Source organism: Leucopleurus acutus, assembly GCF_964270905.1.
Source record: "Leucopleurus acutus genome assembly, chromosome: 12".
In the NCBI taxonomy this organism is placed as follows: domain Eukaryota; kingdom Metazoa; phylum Chordata; class Mammalia; order Artiodactyla; family Delphinidae; genus Leucopleurus; species Leucopleurus acutus.
In genome coordinates, this window is record NC_139154.1 from 64,755,459 (window position 1) to 64,781,530 (window position 26,072).

General features: G+C 44.4%; 1 protein-coding gene and 1 pseudogene across 3 annotated transcripts in view; one reads left to right on the top strand and one right to left on the bottom strand.

Annotated features, from left to right (window-relative positions):
• The window catches only part of PRKCE (protein kinase C epsilon), a 507,953-nt gene that overhangs the window by 336,754 nt on the left and 145,127 nt on the right, over positions 1–26,072 (top strand). For both annotated transcript variants that reach the window (XM_082851881.1, XM_082851882.1), the window contains exons 7-10: positions 6,221–6,363; positions 8,758–8,854; positions 11,679–11,878; positions 14,625–14,798. In XM_082851881.1, the coding sequence (XP_082708007.1) occupies positions 6,221–6,363; positions 8,758–8,854; positions 11,679–11,878; positions 14,625–14,798 (614 nt within the window). The remainder of the gene's footprint in view (positions 1–6,220; positions 6,364–8,757; positions 8,855–11,678; positions 11,879–14,624; positions 14,799–26,072) is intronic.
• LOC309970147 (pleckstrin homology domain-containing family F member 2-like) lies at positions 2,896–3,815 on the bottom strand (annotated as a pseudogene). The gene has a single exon. The product of its transcript is annotated as a pleckstrin homology domain-containing family F member 2-like (transcript).

The following is a 26,072-nucleotide window of genomic DNA, read 5'->3' on the forward strand; positions in this document are numbered from 1 at the left end:
GTCAGAAATTAATATAGCTACTCCTGCTTTCTTTTGATTAGTGTTAACATGGTATATCTTTCTCCATAACTTTAATTTTAATCTATATGTGTCTTATATTTAAAGTGTATTTCTTGTAGATGATATGTACTGGGTCTTGTTTTGTGATCCATTCTGACAATCCCTGTCTTCTAATCGGTGTATTTAGACCATTGACATTTAAATTGATTATCAGCATAGTTGGATTAATGAGTACCTTTTTTGCTATTGTTTTCCATTTGATGCCCTTGTTCTCTGTTCCTATTTTTGTCTTCCACATTCTTTTCACCTTTTGTGGTTTTAATTGAACATTTTATATGATTCCATTTTCTCGTTTTTCTTAGCATATCAGTTCTTCTCCTTCTCCCCCTTCCTCTCCCCCTCGTCCTCCTCCTCCTTTTTTCTTATTTTAGTGGTTGCCCTAGAGTTTGCAATATACATTTACAACTAATCCAAGTCCACTTTCAAATAACACTCTAATACTTCATGGGTAGTGCAAGTACCTTATAATAACAAAATACTCCTAGTTCCTCTGTCCCACTCCTTATATTGTTGTAGTCATTCATTTCACTTATACATAAGCATATATTTTCTATACATATATATAAGCATAATAATTGAAAACATTGTTGCTATTATTATTTTGAAAAGTTGTTATCTGTTAGATCAAGTAAGAATTTAAAAACTAAAAGTTTTTATTTTAGCATCACTTATTCCTTCTCTGATGCTCTTCCTTTCTTTATGTAGATCTGAGTTTTTGACTGATATCATTTTCCTTCTTTCTGAAGAACTTTTTTTATTTTTAAGTTATAAAATATTTTTTATTGTAAAAACAGAGTCAATAGAGGTTGACAACATAAATGTTTTCTCAGAACATTTCCCCTTGGTTCCTGAATTTGCTAGGTTCCTATGTACCAGCAAGTCTCCATTAGCACTTCTCAGATTTCATGGTCCTTTTTGGATATGTTTATTGATTATATGTAAATATTGCTTAGAAACAGAAGTCCATATGATATTAAAACAAACAAAAAAACCTGTTGTGCCTTTCTTTCACATTTCCCACAGGGAGATCTATATATCTCAGGTGCTTTCACAATTTAAAAGTAAAGTTAGTGCCTTAACCAAACCAAAGAATCCTCCATCACAAGTTACTAAATCAAACCTCTCATGACATTTGCAATATATCCAGATTTAAAGATTTTAAAACAAAAGAATTTAGAATTTAAAACAAACTTCAGACTGATTTTTCATATTTGAAAGACTACAGTTATTTGCAGCATACAAATGGAGAGAGTAGTGCAAAATGCATCAAGTTTTATATGATAAATATACTTTCAACCTAATGGCTGCTTCAAAAGCAAAGACTGAAAAATTACCTCTTCTTAAGAGTAATCTAGACTGACTCAATAAAGTTCACAATTTAGAAAGATCAATTACTACTCTGTTTCCATAGATTGCAAAATGATTTCAGAAACAGATTAAACATACAGTTGTTTTACAAAACTAGAAATATTGTTTGGGACTTTACAAAACTTTATAAAATATAATACTATATTTGTAAATTCAAGATAGTTTCACACTGAAATAGAAAATATGAAGTCTAGTCAAACTTAACTGGTCTCTCCTAACCGTTCTCATACATTATTTCTTCCAGATCTTCAACCTGAGTAGATCTGTGCTCTAGCATGAGATTTTTTTAAAGAGATTGGTTAATTTCAAGAAGTTGTATAAGATTTTTCATTCTAAAAACAATGTTAAAGCAGATGATTTACACCTAAAAATATGTCTCACTAAAAGTAGAAATAATGCAGTGACAATTTGTATTTGATAAATTTCAAACCAGATTCCTCAGAATGACAATTATAATTTGGTACCTACAAAATGTAAAAATATACAGTAATCACAACTATTTTATGGAAAATATTTATTCTTATGGAATAAAGAACCTCTAAATTTAGTTATTTGTAACTGTCAAATGAGAAGTACTTTCTAATTACACCCATTTATAACATTCATTTTACACCTCAAAGAGCACCAGTGTATTTTTTTTTTTTTTTTTTTTTTTTTTGCGATACGTGGGCCTCTCACTGTTGTGGCCTCTCCCATTGCGGAGCACAGGCTCCGGACGCGCAGGCTCAGTGGCCATGGCTCACGGACCCAGCTGCTCTGCGGCATGTGGGATCCTCCCAGACCGGGGCATGAACCTGTGTCCCCTGCATCGGCAGGCGGACTCTCAACCACTGCGCCACCAGGGAAGCCCTGCACCAGTGTATTTTTAAAACAAACTGAAAAGTGAGGAGGTAGGGGCTTATTCCATGCAACAGTGGTATTATGATAAGGCACCACCTGGTGTATGAAAAAGCCAAACAAAGTATTTCCAAAGCATGTATTTCTGTTACTGGTGTCTTAACCTTTAGATAGGATGGTTAGAAAAAAGCTAATAACATTATTAGCTAACCACATCATACTCCTTTTCCATCATTCTTTGCTTTTAGTTTTTCCATATTACAGAACATATAATAAACAACAGTATAGTACATGATATGTTAAATAAACATATTTTCCCAACCATTCAAGAAAATAGTGTAGAATTAAAACAAGAATAAGAAACCGAAAACTCTTCTGATATATTCGCAACAGTCTATCCCTGTAGAAGAATAGGGAGCTGGGGGAGGTGAGGAGAGAGTGGCAGCAGCAGTTGGGGCTGGGGGATGGTAACAGGACCTACTTTCTATAGAATATATTGAGGCACACAGGTTATAAGTTTCTCAGGCCAATTCATGGCTAGAGCAAAACTGACAGAAAGCTCAGGATTTTACACCCCCAGAGCTGATTTCTCAGGTAGTCACATCCGATTAAATATTTCAGAATATTCCCTTAGTCACTGCTATCATCGTCAGATACATCATTTAAAGGAGACTTCAGTGACTGACTGTAAGAGTCCGATCTAGTAGGCTGGCACGTGGCCATGTCCCCAGTAGAAAGCAGGTCATAGCAGAAGTCACAAATCCTCACAGGCTTAGAGGACTGGCTGGGAAGAAGTCTCTTTTCAGAGCAGGGCCCACAGACAACAAAACCACATTTGCGGCAGTGGTGACGACGATTAACAGGTGTGAATTTTGCTGTCTGACAACGCATACATACAGTTGCCTCAGAGTCAGGAACCCAGACGGCAGCACGTTCATACTGGGTGTCTTCCCACTTTTGGAGAGTAAGTCAGTAACACATTTATCTATGTGATTCATCCATTCTGATTTCTCAGTGGCAGTGGCAGAATAAGCTGCAAATGATTTAGTTGGTGTCTTGATCAGCCATCCATTCCTCAAGTCTCCCTCATCTGTGAGAGAATCAATTGTGACATTTTCCAGGGGAATAATACGTTATTTGTTATATTTTTTCTTCTGGATGGCAATATTGCCATACACAAGAATATCATTGAATAAGAAAAACTACCTTGCTTTAGGCTTTTTTCTGCACAACTTAGTCAATACTCCTTCTCCAATAAGAACCCGTCCAGGTATAGTTAAGGGTTGGCCAGCTGCTCCAAAACAGTTTTCTACTATATTTTTACGTCTAGTATTTGCTTCACCGTTTGCCAAGCGATCCACAATCTTTTGCTGATAGCCTCCAAACTCGGGAACTCCACACTCCAGAGGCCCTCCTTTCCACATGCTGCCTCTCCCCTTCTGCCTGAAGAACTTCTTTTAACATTTCTTGCAAGGCAGGTCTATTGGCAACAAAATTCCCTCAGTTTTATTTGTCTGAGAAAGTCTTTATTTCTCCTTCACTTTTTTTTTTTTTTTTTTTTGTACGGTACGCGGGCCTCTCACTGCTGTGGCCTCTCCCACCGCGGAGCACAGGCTCCAGACGCGCAGGCTCAGCGGCCATGGCTCACGGGCCCAGCCGCTCCGCGGCATGTGGGATCTTCCCGGACCGGGGCACGAACCTGTGTCCCCTGCATCGGCAGGCAGACTTCCAACCACTGTGCCACCAGGGAAGCCCTCTCCTTCACTTTTGAAGGATAATTTCACAGGCTACAGAATTCTGCATTTTTTTTCCCCTCTCAGTACTTGAAACATTTCACTCTACTCTCTTCTTGCTTATGTGGTTTCTGAGAAGAAGTCAGATGTAATTCTTATCTTTCCTTCTCTGTAGGTGAGGTGTTGTTTCCTTCTGGTTACTTTCAGGATTATTTTTCTTTACCTTTGATTTTATGCAGCTTGTGTATGATATGCCTAGGTGTAGTTTGTTATTGGTTTTGATTTTTGTCATTTATCCTGCTTGGTGTTCTCTAAGCTCACTGGGTCTGCGGTTCGGTGTCTGACTTTAATTTGAGGACACTCTCAGTCATTTTTGCTTCAAATATCTCTTTTGTTCATTTCTCCCTTTTTTCTCCTTCTAGTATTCCCATACACATATGTTACATCTTTTGTAATCATTCCACATTTATTAGATATTCTGTTCCTTTTTTTTTTTTCAATATGTTTCCCTTGCTTTTCTGTTTTGGAAGTTTCTATTGACATATCCTCAGGCTCAGAGATTCTTTTCTCAGTTATGTCCATTCTACTAATGGGCCCGTCAGTGACCTTCTTCGTTTCTGTTGCAGTGTTTCTGAGTTCCAGCATTTCCTTTTGAGTCTTTCTTAGAATTTCCATCTCTCTGCTTGCCCATCTGTTCTTACATGCTGTCTACTTTATTGATTAGAGCCCGTAGCGTATCAGTCATAGTTGTTTTAAATTCCTGGTCTGGTTATTCTAACATCTCTGCCATGTCTCAGTCTGGTTCTGCTGCTTGCCCTGTCTCTTCAAACTGTTTTTTGCCTTTTAGTATGCCTTGTAATTTTTTTTTTTTTTTGATAGTCAGACATGATGTGTTGGGTAACAGGAACTGCAATAAAAGGCCTTTAGTAACATGGTGCTAAGGTGCTGGGGAAGGGGAAGCATTCTGTAGTCATATGATTAGATCTCAGTCTTTCTGTGAGCCTGTGCCTCTGAAGTATGAGCCTCACACATGTTTCTCAGGGTCCCCCCTCCCCGCCCCGCTCCACCTTATGTGGGACAGGATAGCTAGCATGGGCTGGAGTTGGGTATTTCCCTTCCCCCAGGTTGCTTAGGATCTGATAAAACTACAATAGTTTAGTCTCTGGCAAAATAGCTTCTCCTGAGAGTAGGCCTTGTTAAGAACAGGGTGCTCTGGTATATTTCAAAATCCTTTCCCTCTCCCCCTGTCATAAGCAGGAGGGAATTTTTCTCCAATGTTCACTGTGAGAAACCTGGTCAGACAGTTAGAGGTAAAGCTCCCAGAGTGCGGGGACCCCTATGACGGGGTCAGCCTAGAGTCTTTGACTCTCAGACTTGTCCGCTCTGGGACCCCAGCAGTTCGTCAGTTCGGTGCCAGCTTCCCTACCCTGCACTGGTTTCCACGGGGTTGCTGCTCTGGAGTTTCTGCTCCGCTAAGTTGTGATTCATATAGTTACCTGTCTGTCTCTCCCTCAGGGCAGTGGTTTGCCCTGTGACCTTACTTCTCTGATAAATCTTAGGAAGAGTTGTTGATTTTCCAGTTTGTTCAGCTTTTTACCCATTAGGGCAGAACAGCAACTTCCAAGCTCCTTATGTGCGGGACTGGAAACCCAAACAGTTGACGTCTTCGCCTTTGATGTCCTACACCAAGGACAGTGAAGTGATGTGGACAAAACAAAGACATTCAGGCGTGGCCTTTGTCCCTCTGAACCCAGATTTTGGATTTGAAAGGGGCCTTGGAGGTCACCTCATTCAGTCTCCTTGTTTTCAGATGAACATCTTGATAGGCTGTACTGTGGGCATTCCTCTCTCGGGAATATTCCCGCATTTCAGCAGAGTAATAGAGTGAACTGTGTACAGGGGACCCATTTGGGTTCAGCATCCGATTGAACTTTCTTCAGAGAAACCAGTTAAGTTCTATGGTCAGTGTTCTGCTCCCTGAAAGGAAATTTCAATGTGATTTTTATTTATCCATAAGCTGGTTATCTCCATATGATGGTTTGGTGGATGATTTTAGTTCTGTGTGAGGGGATGATGGGTGATCTTTCATTTTTCTTGTTTTGTCTTTCTCCATTTTCTAAATTCTAAAAAATGAACGTGTGTTCCTTTTACAACCAGCACAAAATAAGGTAATGTTTTAGGCTATGACCATTTGGAAGCCTCTCCTCTGTGCTTCCTTACAGTCTGCAAGATGAACGTTCACCGGCGCTGCGAGACCAACGTGGCTCCCAACTGTGGCGTGGACGCCAGGGGCATTGCCAAAGTGCTGGCTGACCTGGGCGTCACTCCAGACAAAATCACCAACAGTGGCCAGAGGAGGAAAAAGGTAACTGGCTCTTTGGTGGTGTTTCTGGAGCTCTTTGTGAGCCAGCATCTCTGTGTTGGCTTCCTGAGAGTCACTTGGAGTGACGTTCTGAGACTGCTGGGTTTGAGACACTGGACTTGAAGCAGCACGTGCTTCAAGAAAAAAGAAAAAAGAAAAGGTCAGGCAGGTAGCATGAAAGTCTCCTTCGGTTCCAGAGGTGGGGAAAAGCTAAGCAAGTCTCAAGTGTGCTGTTTCTTAGGGGAACGTCAGCTTCAAGATGAGGACTCTGGAATTCCCTCCAGAAAAGACTCGACTCTAGACAGGGAAATAGACTTATCTGCCTCCAGGACTGGCATGAAAGCAATGTCAGTGCTCAGACTTTGCCTCTGGTATCACTTTAATGAGGATAAATGGATGAAGAGCTGGAACCACATTCTTTTCTAGGAAGCAAGCCAAGAAGATTTGTGTTAGTGCCGGCACTCGGCTGCCCGAGGAATATTGTTATGTCCCGCGACATGAAACATCTGGGCCTGTCTTTGGAGACCAAAGCCCTGTCTCTATCCGTGTAGCATTCTGAATGTCAGTAGGAAGAGATCCATTTGCTAAAATGTTATTTTGGTAAGTCAGGGCCCACAGATGTAAATAGAGCTAAAGGTATCCATAGCATTTTGTTTGAAGGCCCTTCTTAGCCTTGGATCCTAGCCTAGAAAATGTAAGAATTCTCTGAAAGACTTAACTTATGAGAAAACTGGAACCATGTTAACTGGGCAAGAAATCCTGGTGGGGGTGGGTGGCCCTTGTTGCCCGGTATTTTTTTTTTTTTTTACTAGAAAACAAGCCTGACTCCGGGCGCCTCTACAACTCGACTCCTAAATGTCCCTGAATTTTCGCTTGAAATACCTTCGGAAGGGCATTTTAGAAGCTGCCCACGCCTTTTCCCTGCTGCCTCTCAGAGGAGCCTTTTCCCTGAAATGGGAAGGTTTGGGTTGTTTCCATCTTCTTAAACTTCTTCTTCCTTACCTTTCCAGTAAACAAAGCAGTTTTTTAAGGGTTGGAGGAAAAAAACATTCTCTTCTCTGGTTAACTGTGAGATTTTGTGCTTCTGGTGGCTCTTCTCAGCTCTGTCGGTCCCCCTCGTGGAAACAGGACTTCAGTTATTGACCCAAGACACTGGAGTTGCAAGCAGAATGTCAGCACCCAGAATGCTGGCGCTCCACCGGGGAGGCAGGTTAGACGAACAGCCTGTGATGACAGTGTTGCACACACACATTTATGAGCTCTACAGAGAGCCCTGTTCAGGGGACATGATTTTGTTTCTTGCTAGAAGTAAACTGAGGCAGAATCCTTATTGTCATGAAACATTTCAGAGAAAACTCAGTACCTGCCCCCTCCCCTGTATTTACATGGGCCATAATGGCAGTAGCCAGGCATTGTCTATCTGTCTTGGATTTGGGAGATCCTGGAGGTAAGAAGCCAACATGGAGAAATTCAGGAAGGAACAAAGTCAAAGACTAAAGGACTTCAGTCCTGATATTTTTATTGCTTTGATGCTTCTAATGCAAAAGCTGGAAAAAGTCAAGTGAACCAAATAGTAGCTCAAGTTAGTACGAGAGGATGGGAGACAAGTGCCCTTGGCCAGAAGCTTCAAGGGTTTCTTTGCAGGAGCATCAGGCTTGCTAGAGCTTTGGTTCCCTTAACATGGCCCCTTGCAAGTAGTCCATCATCCAGAAAGAGCGTGTGTGCACAGCAGGTAGATCAAGAGTAAAAGGGAGCAGAAGGGCTTGCAATCTCTGAGTCCAAACCTCTGACTTAAATGGGAACTTAAAGTGGATATGCCAGCATCTATGCCGGGAAACAGACTTCCCTGGGGGTGTCCTGCTAAAATTTGCCAATTGCCGACAAATACCCACACACCTGAAGACGTTTATTGAGCTTCTGTTGTGTGTATCACTCTCTGCAATCGCCAGGGGCAGTACAAACACTAGATAGGGTCTAACTTTCAAAGAACCTACAGTCTACCTGAGTAGCGAGCCCCAAACGAAATGAAGCTGAACAAAGTAATGAATGGCAAGCAGCTGTTAGAGGCAGGTGTCAAGTTGCACTGGATGAGGTAACTTGCGTTTCTTGGGTAGGCAGGGAGGTTTCATGGAAGGGGTAAGGTTGGGCTTCGCTTGGAAAGGTCAGCTGTATTTGGATAGAATAAAAATCAAGCAGACTGACATCTCTTGTTTTCTTCCCTTTAATTGGCAAATGAAACCTTGAGTCTCTGCCTTCAAACTGTCAATTCAGCAGCTGCTGCTGTGCGCCAGGGACTCCTAGGGCCCCTGGCATCGTTTCTTGATGCTTTTGACCTCGGGGAAACTCCCCACGCTCCCTTCTGATCCCTCTCTCCCCTCGTTCTCTCCCCCTCTCTAGCTCATTGCCGGTGCTGAGTCCCCGCAGCCTGCTTCTGGAAGCTCACCGTCTGAGGAAGATCGATCCAGGTCGGCCCCCACCTCCCCTTGTGACCAAGGTGAGACTCTCAGATTTGCTTCTTTACCTCTGAGCTCTGTCCTTGGAAGGACGAGGGAGCCCGAGGCCTCTTCATCCAAGCATGGCCTTGTGAGCAGAAACAGCCAGCAGCCCTGGAGGGTCTCCAGGTGACCTTTCCCAGCTGACTCCTTAGCTGTGCTTTCCCTCTACAAGGCTTTCTTGAGGGTGAGGTACTGAATGACTGTGCCAGCCTGAAATGCCCCCCAGGCAGGGCGAGAGCGAGCGAGCTGGGGTGCTGTGGTTCTTTTTTTCTTTTGCCTCTCCCTGGTTCCACGTTCAGGAGAGGGAGAAGCCCTCCTCTTACCCCGCTGCTCCCAGGCCCGTCAGCACTGCTCAGTTGAGCCTGGCTTCCTTCCTCCCTGACTCTCATCAAGGTACCCGAAACCTGAGAACAGCGCAGGAGTCGGGGGGATGGGTGGGGGAGGGCGTCTACCACGTGGGTGGGTGGGGATAGGAAGGTGAGGCTGGCGAAGAGCCTGAGAGAAGCAGTGGGGAGGAAGCCAGCTCTGGGACTGACTCCCCTCTAGAGCTCAGCTCAGGACGTTTCCTTCGCTGTCAGAATGTGCTGAAAGTCCTCAGAGTTTCTGAATTCTGCAGGCATCCAAGGATGCCGGGGCTGAGGAGGCACTTACACGTTTAAGACCTTCCCCTCTGGTGACCAGAACCAGATCTCACTGGGAAGGGATTTTTGCATCGGCAGAACATTCACCACCATTAATGAATCGTAGCAGTAGCGCCTTGATGTTCTGTAGCCCCTTTTCTCTCGTCTTCCTTATCCTAATTTTATGCTCACGCCGACTCTCTCGTCCATGCTCCCTTACTGTCCCCAGGTTACAGGGTGGGAAGTGGAAGGCAGAGAGTTGAAAAGGTTTGTCCAAAGGTCAGGAACTAAGTCAGTGGTAAGGGTGAGACTGCGCCCCTCCTGGCATAGGGACCCCATTCTCAGAATCCATGCCATCGAACCCTCCCTGGGGGTCATCCCTGTGACCCAGCCCTTGGCGTGACCCTAGCCCTTACCTAGGAGTAAATAAAACAGCTGCAAGGGGGTATGCCAGTCCTGAGGCCACAGAATAATTGGTCTGAGCGCCTCTCCATGCTGCTCTGGTTCACTTTCTGCGTCTTTATACTCTGCTCCATTTCAAAAGAGGTTTGACCCATCTGTCAGTAAGCTGACGGTACTCTGGGGCCTCCAACAAGCAGGTACTATCCCGACCCAGTGTGGGCATTTTCACGTTTCCCTTTTTTTAATGCTGAGAGCTCCTTTGAGAGCTTCAAGGAGACAGGGTCATATGGTAAAGAGACCCCAAGTAAGGGATGAGGCGCCCGGGTTTCTAGGCCTGGTCCCTGCCCAGAGTGCTGTCCAGCCTTGGCAGGACACCGTGCCCCTCAGGACCTCTCTTTGGCCCCAGTCAGTGCAAGTACAGCATTCCCCAGCAGTGTTGTGAGCACAGAGGGACGTGAAAACCCTCTTAGCAAGACATGGCATTATTGCAGAGCAGAAATAAGGCACTATTCCTCTTCCCTCTGTTGTAAGAACACATAGAAAGACATTTTCTTCAAGTTTTGATATCCCCAAGCATCCAAGTTCTGTCTTCCAAAATCCATTTATTAACTTGCCTTGGAAGTTAGGCTGAGAAGCTCTGTGCTGAGACCAAAAGTTACACTTATTTAAGAATAAGAGATAGAAAACTGCAGAATTGGCGTGGGCATATCTGTAGACTCGGAAGCTGTCTTCACCCCTCCCCTCTACCCTGCCCCGACACGTCTCAGAGTAGTCAAACTCCAGATGCAAGGAAGATCTCCAGGTTCCTGCAGTGAGCTCTCCTGGGCCTCAGTCCTTCTGAAAAGAAGCCAAAGTTGTCTTTATGTCAAGCAGCACGTGGTCACTAATGCGTGATTCTGACTCCCAAGGGTCAGTAGTTTATGTTCCCCTCCTGTGATCCCAGTTATTCACGAGCATCTTTTAAAAATGGGTCATGCTTAAGATGCCCATTTCTACACAGAGGAGTGTACGTCTTGGTGAATGTATAGCTAACAAGAAAGCTTCCTCAAATAGAAAAGGTCAAAGGATCATCCAGCCTTATCATCCCCAGGTAATTCAGGTCACATACTCTGGAGGGGCACAAGGCTGTGTCGTAGTTGTGAAATTGTACTGAGGAATCCCTGTCCCGTCCTAGATAAATTTGCAGCATGTCACTCTTGGGAAGCAGTTCTTTTGGTAATAAGCCCATTGCTCATTTTGTTAAATAACCTTGTGTAAGATGGGTATTTAGAATAAACCCAGCAACAAGGCCAAATAAAGTCCCTTAGAAGGTAAAGGCTTCTTAGTCCCAGCTATTGAAATAATTACCTCACCAATAATTACTGTAACAATGGTTCTCCATTAGTCATTGTTCTAATTTTCAAAGGAAACTGGAAGGGTACCTGTTGCCTTTGGGACTCTGCGAGGTTCCAGAGAAGGCCAGGATTCCTCCATTACACCTAGAATAATGGAATAAATAGGCTACTGGCTGAAGGGGGCTTTCGGAGAGGTGGCCTGGTCCCAGAGTAAAAGGAAGATCTGAAGGAGTTGGTTGGCGGGGACGGCCTCCTCTTGCATGCCTAGGCCTTGCTGTACGTTAGGTGCCAAGGAAAGTGTGCAGAGCAAATGAAGCCACGTAAAGGCATGCCCCACTGGGTCTGCTGCTGTGAAGAACCAGAAAGAGGGTTGAGAGCTCATGGGGGTAAATGCTGAGTATTAAATCCTAATGGGAAGGGCTCGTGAGGTATGCGCTCATGCAGTATCTTGTCACCCTTGGCCCTAGAAATAAAAGAACTTGAAAACAACATCCGGAAGGCCTTGTCATTTGACAACCGAGGGGAGGAGCACAGGGCAGCGGCATCCACCGACGGCCAGCTGGCGAGCCCGGGCGAGAATGGTGAAGTCCGGCAAGGCCAGGCCAAGCGCTTGGGCCTGGATGAGTTCAACTTCATCAAGGTGTTGGGCAAAGGCAGCTTCGGCAAGGTCTGTGACATGCAGGGGCAGGGCTGCTGGTTTGGTCCAAGATTAAGTGATGAACATTTCAGCCTAGTCTGATTATGTTTTCCTTCCTTGTTGAGTGCAGATGGCCTGAGGCCAAGCAGACAGGAGCCAGGGTTCTCCTGCTAACTAGCTGTGGGAGTTCAGTGTAGTCATTCCACCTCTCTGGGATTTAGTTTTTCTCGTTTGTCAAATGGGGACAGGAATCAAGTGAGAGAGTGGGGGAGAAAGCACTTGGAACGGTTTAAATTGCACTACGTGTGCCTGGCGTCCCATTATCGAGAATAGTAATGATAGCTTTCTTCCCTTCAGAGATCCGTCTGAAATTCTGGCTTTAATTCATCATGAAGACTTTGGAAATGAATTCTAGAATCTCTGCCCTCAGTGAACTTGGGGCTCAAAGGAAATCTTAGCATGTATTACTTTGGAAATATAATGTTATTCAACTGACTTTTCTGCCACTGACTAAATGTCTTGTTTGTCCTCTGCACCTGGCAAGAGATTGAGCACAGCTGTCTCATGTCTTGGATGAGGGGCCACTGCCGTCGGTTCCATTCTCCCTCTCCTGCTGTGTCCGAGCCCGACACAGCGATGTGGGGCGTGGGTGCAGAGTGTGCCCGCTAAAGTATTTGCAGTGATCAGCCAGCATTCTGAAGGTGGGGTGAGATGGAAAAATAATCCCGTTTATTTTAGAAAGAAGATGGAAGGGCAGAGAGCCTGGGAAGCTGGTTAACACTTCAGTTCAGACCCCTGATTATTCCTGCTCTTCCCAAAGCCATGCCTGGGGGTCGATGGGAGTCATCTTTCTAGGACTTCCCAGAGCAGAGCGCCGGTGCTCTGGGGCCCAGGTGCCTGGCTCTGGGAGCTCCCAGGGGTCCCATGCCCTCAACGCGTCCTGGACTTTTGCAGGCTGAGCTGCAGACGTGCTCCACTTCTCTCCAGAGGGAGTGGCTCTCTGGAAACCCCAGGCTATGAGCCCCGGTTCTTAACCCATCTCACCTGCCCCATCTCATCCTGAGATCGCAGTGGCAGGAAAGGAACTGGGATTGGCTTAAATGGCAAAAGATGAAGCGATCACATTCTTCGGAGACTGGTTAAATAAGAAACAGACCCCAGTCCTCTGAGGAGGCATAACTCTGGGATGTGAGCAGGATCTGGTTTAATTTTGAGCAAGATTCAAGGGGAAAGAAGCAGGCTCAGAGTTTCCAGGTTTTCATAGGGTGTAAGCAGGATGGGAACTGTGATGAGTCCGGAGCATTTAGGTTGCTTCTTCAGAGAAATCGCAGCCAAAGTTTGAGCCAGTTTTAAAGAGTTTGTAGTATACGTGGGCGACAGAGGCCTTCAGGGCAACATCCTGAACGCCCTCGTGAAGCCTCTGAGTTACTGTTCTTTAGCTCTACCAGAATACTGTACCTGGGAGTTATTCAGTGGGAGAAAGTCTTGTCACATTTATAGGGAAATGAGTGCAAAAATATCAAATGATAGGAAAGCTTTAAGAAAATAGAACTGCTAATTTGCTCTCTAGAGAAGGAATCACATTCCCAGCTTTAAAGCTATAGAGGAAACCATAAAGGTAAACAAGGACAGATTCGACTACATAAGATAGGGGACCCTGTTCAATAGAAAAAGATAACAGAAAATCATAAAACAGTCCTAGAAAAACATTTGCAGAAAGTAAAGTGGGGGCTTCCCTGGTGGCGCAGTGGTTGAGAGTCCACCTGCCGATGCAGGGGACACGGGTTTGTGCCCCGGTCTGGGAAGATCCCACATGCCGCGGAGCGGCTGGGCCCGTGAGCCATGGCCACTGAGCCTGCGCGTCCGGAGCCCGTGCTCCGCAGCGGGAGAGGCCACAACAGTGAAAGCCCCGCGCACCGCAAAAAAAAAAAAAAAAAAAAAAGTAAAGTGGTAGTAACTTTATATACCAAGCTCATACAGATGTGTAAGAAAATAGATAACTAGACGGAGGAAATTGACAAGTAATTCGCACAAAACGTAAATATAATTAGAAAACAAATATTTTTAGTTTCATTACCAGTTAAAACAGCATTGAGGTAACATTTCACACCCATGACATGAGCAAAAACGTTTTTTAAGTGAAAGCACCCACTGTTGGTAAATTTGCATGAAACTAAAGCACTTCTACATTGTTAGCGGCAGATTATATTGTACATCCTCTTTGAAAGTCAGTTAGGAAATGTGCAAAATATTTAACTCTATAATCCACTTCTAAGGCTTTCCATCTTAAAACTGTGATATAAAAGAAAGAAAAAATTGTATGTGTAAAAATGCTTGATGCAGTTTATATAATAATAATTTGATGTAACTCAAATGTCTAATATGAGGTAAATGGTTAAACTGTTACTGATATACTTGAATTGAGTACCAGCAACTGTGATATGGTGGAGACCATGTAGAGAAATGCTTATGAAATAATGTTCAGTTAAAAAACAATCTATTTGCTGTACTCTAATTGCAAGTATGACAAATTATATGAACATACGAGTAATTATTTAATAGATGTGCATTGAACTTTTCTTTGCCTGGACACTGTTAGAGATTAAAAATAAATAAATTGTAGTAGCTGTATTAGGATGGGTAGTCTTTACATTTTAAATACTATTATGCTATTTAAAATTTAAAAAAAGGAGATTTTAAAGCATTTGATGTTGACTTGGGTTTCTTTTGATTCCCTACAAGTATAGACTTACGGGGTGGTTTTGGTTGATTACAGGTCATGTTGGCGGAGCTCAAAGGCAAAGATGAAGTATATGCTGTGAAGGTCCTGAAGAAGGATGTCATCCTTCAGGATGATGACGTAGACTGCACAATGACAGAGAAGAGGATTTTGGCCCTGGCGCGGAAACACCCGTACCTAACCCAACTCTACTGCTGCTTCCAGACCAAGGTATGTTTTAGAAGAAGCTGGTGGACCTCCATCTTGGGGTTGTGCCGTAGGACACTATGGTATCTTGACTGTCAGATTAAAAAAAATCAATCCCCTATATTCTTTTCTCAAAGACCTTGTAAAGTGGAATGGATTTTACCCTTGAAAAGATCAAGGTATATTTGAACAGTATTCTCTTTTTTAAGGGCAAGGGATTTTCCATTCAAGGTTGTGCTTGTGAAGGGATGAGAGGGCAATAGAAGTCTTTGCAAATGTAGCTGAACAAAGCCGAATGACTAACCCCGGTGTTTGCTCCTTGGAGAAAACAACAGGCATGGTTAGTCCTTTCTCAGCTCCTACCTTTCTGTCACTGGGCAAATCCCTTAAGTTCTTTATGGCCTTCGGATCAAATGAAAAAAGAGTAAAGGCCACCCGAACCACATCTGACCTGTGTAATGTCATATGAGGTAAAGGATGTGAACAAGTGCTTAAAAATGCCATCGTGGGGAATTCCCTGGCAGTCCAGTGGTTAGGCTTCGACGCTTTCACTGCCGGCCTGGGGTTCGATCTCTGGTCTGGGAACTAAGATCCCGCAAGCGATGTGGCATGCGGAAAAAAAAAAAGAAAAGTTGCCATCGTGAACCACAAATATAAGGTAGCATTTTAAAACTACCAAGTAGGTGCCTGGGGACCAGAAGGTGGCAGTAAAGAAATGAAAATAATCTGTAAGTACATTATGGAGTCTGACCGATGAGTATCCTTGACTCATTTGTTATTCTTAGTAAAGAGAAATGCCAACATTCTTCTTGAAGCTCTTTTATTACCCCATTTCGGGGAATAAAATGAGTGAAAGTCTTTCAGGATGCCTTAAGGATTTGGAGCCCTTAGCTCCTTGAGGAGGCAAAGGCAGCCTCACCTGAAGCGCTTACCCGTATCCATCTGGAGCCCAGACAGTGACGGGTGCCACCTTGGACAGATGATTCCCTGCTCCTTGGCATACTCTCACCACTGTGTCGTTGCGAATGCCAGTCTTTCCACTTGGAATTCAACAATTACTCATTTGGTCATTTGGCCAATTTTTATTTTATTATATTTTACTGAATCCTTTCCATGTGCCCAGTGTCGTGCCAGGTGCTGGAGAGGTCGTGGTAAGCAAGGCCCAGTCCCCGACCTCAGGGAATTTACAGTCTCTTTGGTACACTATTTCCCAAAGGGTATTTCTCTGAACCTTCCTCACTTGAGAAACTTTTCAGAATAAAAGGGACGAAGTGAGAGAGTGGCATGGACCTATATACACTACCAAATGTAAAATAGATAGCTAGTGGGAAGCAGCTGCATCGCACAGGGAGATCAGCTCTGTGCTTTGTGTCCACCTAGAGGGGTGGGATAGGGAGGGTGGGAGGGAGGGAGATGCAAGAGGGAGAGGATATGGAGATATATGTATACGTATAGCTGATTCACTTTGTTATACAGCGGAAACTAACACAACATTGTAAAGCAATTATACTCCAATACAGATGTAAAAAAAAAAAAAAGAATGAAAGACTCTGTGGCCCATAGTTTGGGACACTGCCGTCTTGACCTCTCTTAGAGTGTCTCAACATACATTTGCTTGTCAGAGTTGCTGAGGAGAACTGCAATGGAAAAATATATATGTTACCTTTACTTAATCTACTATTTCCCAATGACGTGATCCCAAGCTTTACCTTACTGTCACTACCCATTCCAAACACGGATCAAATGAAATTTTTCCTAACCCTCTGAAATCTCTCAGGAGAATATGAAATATCTCCTGAAAAATCTGGAAATCCCTTTTCTGAACAAGTATAGGACTTAACACGCATCCACAACAAGGATAGCTAGTGTGTATTGCCTGATATTTGTGGGTCCGTGCGTGTGTGTGTGTGTGTGTGTGTGTACACGCGCAGAATCCAGTGTGACAATAGAGGGTCAGTCACGACGTCAACTTTCCTCTTTTCTCCACGTGAGCATGATCCTGGATTAATGAGAAATGTATCCTATATCTCTTTATCTTCCATGGTACCTGTCAGAGGGCCTCACAAGCGGTAGGTTGTCACTCTCAGAATTGGAGGGTTGGAAGATTTTTTAAAAATTCTCTCTTCTAATCTTCTTTTTGCACCAGTGAGAAAATCAGATTTCAGAGAAGTCAGTCTTTTGCCCACAGATACTTGGTATTGGCCAGGTCGAACTTACCGTCTCATCTCTGCGACTCCCAGTCCAGCGGGGACTTGCTCTGACATCACGTTGTGTCCCCTCTGTGGGGAGACGCCCCTCTTCCCCTGCGTCTAGCAGCTGTGCCGTCTCTTTCACCCTCTGAGCTGGTTTCCTAGGCAGGCATCCACACGAGCTTGCTTTCTTTGGACGTGTTGCCAAGAGGTCTGACATCCCAGGAGGGGTCCAGTCCAGTTGTAGGCACCCTGTGAACCCCCTGTGCGTGGTGGACCTGGAGAGCCAGAGCGGAGGCTCTGCTTCCCTGCCCTCTTGCTGAATGGGTGAGGGGGCAGGAACGATGTCTTCAGTGTCAGCAGTGTTCTCTTCTGTGCGGTTAGAATTGGCTGAGGGCCTTCACCGTGTGGCTGCTCTTGGAGCGCAAGATGGCATCATACAACACCATGAGTTTCCTTTACGGCAGCACGGCGACCAAACTGACATGGAGATCGGTGTCTGGGTGGTGGAGGGTGAGGTTGGGGAGAGAGGGGACTCTCCTCTGAAGTTCAGAGATTTGCTAACTCTTTTCTCAGGCCAGTGTCAGGCAGCGACAGTTACAGGAGCAAGTCCCAGACCACCGTTGCTCAGTAGAACGTGGCACATGTCACTTTACGTGACAGATGTGTGCTCATCTAATTGTTCTAACCTCGCCGAAGGACCTCTGCTTACTAGAAAGGAATCTTATGAGGAATCATAACCCCCCAGCTTAACCGTCAGAAAATGTGGCTTTTCCTGTGGCAGCCAGTCATCATGTTTTTAAAAAGGAGCTGTTGTTCACCTGACTCTGAGGTAGGTGCTGGGTATGGAGTTATCAGCGAAAGGGAAGGTGATTCTCAAGTGGAGGGGTTTACTTAATAAGGGATGGGGCTTAAAAGTTTTTTCACAGCAAAGGAAAACATAAACAAGACTAAAAGACAACCCTCAGAATGGGAGAAAATATTTGCAAATGAAGCAGCTGACAAAGGATTAATCTCCAAAATTTACAAGCAGCTCACGCAGCTCAATATCAAGCAAAGAAACAACCCAATCCAAAAATGGGCAGAAGACCTAAACAGACATTTCTCCAAAGAAGATATACAGATGGCCAACAAACACATGAAAGGATGCTCAACATCACTACTCATTAGAGAAATGCAGATCAAAACTACAATGTGTATCATCTCACACCAGTCAGAATGGCCATCATCAAAAAATCTACAAACAATAAATGCTGGAAAAGGTGTGGAGAAAAGAGAACCCTTTTGCAGTGTTGGTGGGAATGTAAATTGATACAGCCACTATGGAGAACAGTATGGAGGTTCCTTAAGAAACCAGAAATAGAACTACCATATGACCCCGCAATCCCACTGCTGGGCATATACCCTGAGAAAACCATAGTTCCAAAAGTGTCATGTACCACAGTGTTCATTGCAGCTCTATTTACAATAGCCAGGATATGGAAGCAACCTAAGTGTCCATCGACAGATGAGTGGATAAAGAAGATGTGGCACATATATACAATGGAATATTACTCAGTCATAAAAAGAAACGAAATTATTTGTAGTGAGGCGGATGGACCTAGAGTCTGTCATACAGAGTGAAGTAAGTCAGAAAAAAAACCAAATACCATATGCTAACACATATATATGGAATCTAAAAAAAAAAAAAAGGTTCTGAAAAACCTAGGGGCAGGACATGAAAAAAGATGCAGACATAGAGAATGGACTTGAGGCCACAGGGAGGGAGAAGGGTAAGCTGGGACGAAGTGAGAGAGTGGCATGGACATATATACACTACCAAATGTAAAACTGATAGCTAGTGGGAAGCAGCTGCATAACACAGGGAGATCAGCTCGGTGCTTTGTGACCACCTAGAGGGGTGGGTTAGGGAGGGTGGGAGGCAGATGCAAGAGGGAGGAGATATGGGGATGTATGTATATGTATAGCTGATTCACTTTGTTATACAGCAGAAACTAACACCATTGTAAAGTAATTATACTCCAATAAAGATGTTTAAAAAAAAAAGAAAAGAAACTACTAGTCGAATTTTGCTGTAAAATAAATAAGGGATGGGGGTGGGGAGTTATACTAACTTCCATAGCAAACAGCTTTGAGACGGTACATTCTGGGTGGAGGTGTTCGAGCTGGGAGGACTCAGAGGAGGGGATGAGCTTTAGTCTGGAGGTGCGGAAAGAGCTCAGTCTAGGCTCTGCAGAGTGGGGAGGACCGGGACAGGACTTGGGTGGGAATGGGAGCCGAGTTCCGTGGCCATCGTTCAGTCCAGCTTTAGTTTCACTTTTCCTGAAAAGAAAGGGCAGCGTTTCTGAGCCACCGTAAGCCTGGTTTTGACTAAGACTCTAATACATGATTAAGGAACACAAGACCTGCTTGCAATCCTATTAAGATTTCTTGCGTTCTTGTCTGATTATGACACAGAGAGCGGCAATAATGTTAAGTCGGGTTTGATTATTTTTAGATGGGCCTTTAGTGTTTGGTATGTAGAAGAAACAGCCCCTACGAAAGCATTCCTTTGAGAATTTCCTGAGGGATTGCACATGGCTTCAGGGCACGCGCTACGCAGATTGCCGGACAGGACTTGGAAGTGTGTGAGGTCCCATGTCTGGTATGGTGACCAATGGCAATGATTGTGTAAGCCTACTGGCGCCAATCGTGACGTCAGGTCATGAGTTAGGTCTGGTCACCACAGCCCACTGAGTGACCAAGTTACAGTTAAAGAAGGATGTGGCCTTTTCTGTGCCAAGCCCACCTGCCCTTGGCTTCTGCACTCTGATTGTTCTCCATGGGATCTAGAAGGAAAAAGCGAATGAAATGGCTCCAGGGCTTGTGAGAAAAGGCAGAAAGCCCCTCAAATTAAGCCAGTAACTTCAGTTTCAATCAAATTCACACCAGTATGTTTGACTTGAGTTCCCACTATGCTGTGTGCTCTCTGGAATGCGGCATCTGTTATATGCCAGACACTGCTAGGTTCTGGGGCTACAAAGCTCAAAACATTCTGAACGCATGGAGATTGCTGTTTAGTGGGGAGACAGACATGCAATGAGTGATATTCTACAGCATTGTAACTCTTCTCGTGGAGCCCTGTAGGTGATTCATTTGAAGTTCTGCAGAAGGCAGTTGGGAAGGCTTCCTGGAAGAGGTGGCACCTAACTTGGACCTTGAAGCACGGGCAGCATTTGGAAAAGGGTAAAGGCAAAGAGATGCTGATGAAGCCTAGAAGTCATCTCCAACTCTCATTTTCGTTGTTATTTTTCCAACACTAGAACTCCCACCTCAGTCTGTCCTGCTTCTTCCAAGGAAATGTCAACGGCTAAACAACCACAGGGAAGGAGAAGAAGAAAGGGGAGGGTATTTGGAAAATAAAGAGGGAGCTTCCTGCGTCTGCAAGATCAGATGTTGAGTGGTAGAGAGGGGAGGTAATACTGGGAGGCTGCTTCTTTGGGCTCTAAAAGTTATGGGCTGCTCAACATCAGGGCTTAGGGGGAGGTGTGATTTCAGGAATTGCCTCTTCTGGCTTCCCACTCATCCACGGAAGGCTGGGGGTGGGAGAGCCACTGAGTGGTAGGTTTGTTTTTGCTTTTGTTTTTCTAGTTATAAGAAATAAAATTCTCAGGCATTTTGAGCCGCTGCATGTGATCCCCGTTGTGAAATCATCCCTTCCAACTAAACCTGACTTCAATAAATTCATCCGTGATTTTTCCTCTTTAAAAATATGAGTCTCTACCTAATTGTCCTCATCCCCCACTCTTTGGCATTTCCTGCCAGGCCTGGGAAGACAGCTCCTGGAGGGCTTGGTCAGTGTGAGTCGCTAAGAAGGAAACAGAGGGTGAACTAGAGAATCTCCCTTGGCCAACCTCCCTCACTGCCCTGGGGGAAATGCAGGATGGAAAAATCCTTAAAAAGCAACCGGAGACATTTTTCAAATGAGTTTTAATAAGCTGTGTGAGCAGGGGGTGAAAACTGCTGGGAAAGGAGTGTTGACTATGCAGGGGGAAAACTGTGGTTTCAAGGAACTTGGACATTCTTGTGACTGTCAATTCTGAAGAGCAGCAAACACGAAAGCAAAAAACAGTAAAAATTAGGGCACTGGTAGTTTTTTTTTTTTTTTAAAAAAAGAGGTGACTGTGTCAGATTAAATCTAAAAAAGCTGAGAGTGAAGTATGGGTCTCTTTTGTACTAGAGCACGCCATCTGAGGCAGCATGGTGTCTGAGGGGTGGGAGGGGCTTTGATTGGATTTGACGAGTGCCTCAGGAGCGTAGACTGAGACGTCCAACACCGTGAGATGGTATATGGGTCAGGCAGCCACCGGGAATCGATATGCTTGCTAGTAAAAGAGATAGCCTCCGTAGCTTCTAACAGATTTCAGTGAAATGAGATCTATGGTAGAGGGTACAGGCTTCCCATTGGCAGAAGCCATTGTCAAAGTGATGAGACTCCAGCAGACTCTATCTCCTTACTTCCAAAGACCATCCTGCCCTAGAGCAAGCCGGTCAACAGAGCCACTGCTTTTAATCGGCCAGGAAGACATCTTCAGCAAGGGCCTGCAGTGTGCAGATCACCGCGAGGCTTTACGAGACTTTTCGGATAGGACCTCTGTCAAAGTGGTGGTTATAACCACTGTTCACTTGAGGAGGATGGGCTGAGGCCTGTGGAGGGCTGGTGGGGATTATGGGGGTGGGCGTGCGGGTGGTAGGGAGAGAGAGAAAAAGAGTGAGTATGTGAATGAGTGTGTATGTGGTGGGGCGGGGCGTGTCTGTGTGCAGACCTACCAGGGGTGCCCAAGCCAGTTGGAGAGAGGAGATCACGGTTTTCATAGGCAAGCAAGGCTTCACAACCTTGCATTTGAATAGGACAGTTACTTTTACAAATGCCTTCATTTCATTTAGATCAGCCTTCCCACACGTTCCTAAAGATGTCTCTGTGAGACAAGTAAGGTCACTCCCTTCTATGGATGAGAAAACCGAGGCCCAGAGAGGTCTTAACAGCTTGTCTGTAATGGAACCCAGGTTGGAAGCAAGGTGTGCTGAAGACCTTTGTTGTTCACAGGATGCTATTAGGTGTCCAACACCTCCCTCTTGCCCAAGTTCTCTACTTCACATATTCCTACCCCCAGCCCGCGTCTCCCCAGTCCCCATTTGTTGTCACACACATGAGAGAGGTTCTGAGTGACAGCTCTGTTTTACCTGGATTCAGTGAGATTGGAATTTTAAAAAAATTAATGCCCCTTAAGCTGGTGAGAGTAGCAAGGTCTTTCACCCTGTTTCTCGAAGCTTTTCTGTTTTCTGAAAGTGCAAAAGAGGAGAGAGGAGAAAGGGGGCATGGGCATAGGGATTATATCCAAAATGGGCTGGAGCAGGACGAGGCCCTCACACCTGTCCATTCAGCCACTGTTTATTGACCATCTACTGTGTACCCAGTGTACCGTGCCATGGGCATCATGGGACACCATGCTGCCTGACAACAATTTAATGGTGAACTCATTGCTTTGTTCTCCAGAAACTGTTGGCCTTGGCCTTTAAAAAATATTAATAATATTTTTTTAATCACAAAGAATATTTGTTAATTGTAGAAAATTTGGAAAATTCAGAAAAGAACAAAAAGAATTATTCTAATGACTACTGCTAACATTTTGATGTGTATATTTCCAACTTAAAAATATGTATCTGTTTATACATATATATTTTAAAAACTGATATCACACTTTCAACTGTTTCACCAAAGATATCTTGTAGCTATTTCTGTTGTCACTAAGTATTCTTTAACCAAATGATTTCTAGGGTTCACAGTATCCTAGGGCGTCCTGTAGAGAAATCCTGAGTTTGGGGGTTGCGGGTCTCCCGTAAATGCTTGGCTTCCCATGGAGCTGATGTTGGCAGTAAGTGAACCAGAAAGCACTGCCCGGTGTTGCGCAAAGATACCATTTGCCTCTGTGCAGCAGAATAGCCTCTTTTTGTTTTTGTTTCTCTCTTTCTGTAACATAAACTTGAGTACAGCTTGTAAATACTCTGACATTGGCATCTTGTAGAACAAGATTTAAATTCCTTTGACATCATATACGTGTATATATGTTTGTTTAGTAGATGTTTTTTCAGCAGTGTGGAGTATATTTACCTGTCCTCCTAAACGATTTGCTTATTCCGCTAAGCTGTAGTTTCTGAATTGGTTTTGTGGAGGTACCTCAGGAATTGCTGTGTGTGTGTGCACATGTACACACACACACACACACGCACACACATCTGGACAAAGAGACCCTGTGTGTGCTATGAAGAGAGGACTTCCACACTCCTCTTTCTATCCACCCAGAGCAGTCCCACCTTCAGCTGCTTCTCGTGTTAGTATTCCAAGTAAGACGTCATTTGAAGAAAGGATTTTACTTTGGGGAAAAAAGTTTAAAGCCACTGCAACTTCCGCTGACAGTTTGGAGTAAGTCTTGATGGTTTTAACCTACCTATGTATAATCGGATATATATATGCAGGATGTCATTTCTTGAAGGTTTACATTATAAATGTCCTTCTTTTATTAAAATGGGCACATTCCTGAGACTTAGGTAGAGATAGAATTTTGGAAGCAGATTCAAAACTTAACATTTCTCCTATTCTCTGTGAGTGCTGTCTCTAGTTCGCTTGGCTCATTAATAGAAACCACTTTGGCTCGCTGAGAAGGGTTTTCCACCATAGAGAGAGTGAGGTAGAGAGAACGTAGCTGGGTTATAACATTACTCTGGTGACAAGCAAGTTGATCATGAGAATCTGCTCTGTACCAGAACCTTATTAGGTGCCACTGGGAGATAGAACTGGGACTCTTATGTGCAAGAGCAGATGACAGAGCATACATAAAATAGTAACTTAGAATAAAGGTGGTATGTGATAAAGAGGAAGGAAAGACTTATTGAGCACCTGTTAAGCGGCAAGCCTGGTGCAAGGACCAATTTCTTTAATCTTTCCCGAATCCCATGGTGTATAGGTATTGTCCTTTCTCTGGGCAGAGGAAGAAGCTGAGACTAGGGGAGGCTTTACAACTTGGCCACTGATAGTTTAGTGGTGGGATTCAGATCAACCATCCCCACCCTCGGCTCCTATGGGAGAGAAGGACCACTGTGAATGAGGAAGGTGTGCTGGGTGGGGGAGTTTGGGGGGATGATGTCACTGGAGGAGAGGGGGAGGAGCAGGGCACAACAAGTCTGAGGGAGGGAGGAGCTTGACCCCCACATTTAGGGGGAGTGATGACATGTTGTACCAGAAAAGCAGGCTTACACTGGGAAGGCATGAGAAAGACCACTTTATAAGGAGAGTCTGGCTAAGCCGTGGAGTTCTTAAAATTTCAGACAAGAAGGAGTTTGGACTTATCCTGGAAGTAACAGATTCCTTGAAGGTGTTACAGGAAGTGATGACTTAGGAAGCATAGCGTGGCAGCTCTGTGTGGTTTGGACTAAAGGGGAAAATAAAAAGCCGAGCTGTCTGTGTGGAGGGTATTTCAGTGGCCCGCAAGTCTGGAGGTTGTGGGGAAGAACTTCTGAAGGAAGAATTGCCGTAGGCCGTTCTGTTTCCCCTCTGCATCTGGGAAGGCGGGCCTGCCCGAGAAGGAAGTGGAGCCCTGCATTTAATACTCCGCAAAGTATCAATCGTACAACCCCGAACTGATTAGAAACAAGAACTTAGGTTGCGGCCAGTTGGGTTTAGAAACAAGAACTTAGGTTGCGGCCAGTTGGGTTAAGTGACCTGCACGCTTCTACGGTGTCATTTGCCCACAGTCAATGGGTACATAATGATCGAATTTAAATTAAAAGTTCCAGCTTGAAATCTAAAACCAGAGGTCCAAGTTCTCCAACCTGTTCACGGAACAAAGCCAGTTTCCTCATTGGTTAACCTCAGACCTCCCATCTCCCCCCAGTGCCATCTGTTCGATTTCAGGATTTACCTTGTTTTTTATCGTGTCTATTTTTAGATCCTAGTTGAATTTGATAGTGGACTGGTGTTGTTTTCTACGTGGGGCGTTTTGTAGAAAAGCTTCTACCCAGTCTATTGAGATTAGTCAGCTTAAGCAATGGGCTTACCTCATATAACCTGAACTTTTTCTTCCAATGGTCTCAGATACTTCAGATAACTCTGCTGGCCCTTGGTTCTTTGGCTTTGAAGATTTTGCCAAGGGGCGGGTGTGTGCCATTAGCCTACTTGTGTTCATATGTGCCCTCTTCATTGGTAAGGAGCATGGGATCCGGGAAAGAGGGCACCATGAGGCAGGAAACTCTGGTTCTAGCTCTGGCTTCTGCCACGGATGCTTGGCTGAGACATTTCCCTGTGCATTGATTTCCTCACTCATAATAAAAGATGAGGGAGGACACAGAGAGGGGAGTTAGACGACATGATCTATAAGATTCCTAAATCTGATTCTAAGTATCTGGGAAAATGCAGCATTGGAACTCTACGTGGGACCATTACAGACTGACTTGTTGCTGATGCGTGAGTGAGAAAAGAACAGTGATAAAATCACACGAGAAGTGCTTCTGTTTAGTGTTCATTTTTCAAAGCTCAATTCAGAGAATGATCCCACCCCGAGCAATGCCTTTATGTTCACAAGACTGTCATTCTACATTACGGTTCCAAATTCAAACACACTTTGAATGACTGATGGTCATGCATCAGGAGGCCTACCGGGAGGTATTGTAGTTGTCTTACTAAAGCACAGCACAGTCTCTAGCACACACCAGGCACAGTAAATTTTAGCTTCTGTCTTATCCAGTTAGCAGTTTCAGTATAAGCTTTATATAAATACTCCACCCCCGCCCCCAAGCCGGACTGAGAGCTTTGCCATGTGTCTGTTAGCCTATAGGGACGACCTTTTCCGACCAGCTGGCCAAACATTCATGAAACAAAATTGAGAAACCATTGTTGGTAGATTTGAACCCCCAGGTACAGTAGCTTCATAAAGAGAAAATATATATTACCTAACCCCTAACCTGAGCCCAGATGTCCTTAACCACAGCTATGGCCCAACCCCTTAACCTGTCTCGTCATCTCACAAGTATATCAGGAGGGTGTCAAGCAAAAGATTACCAAGAGCCATCTCTT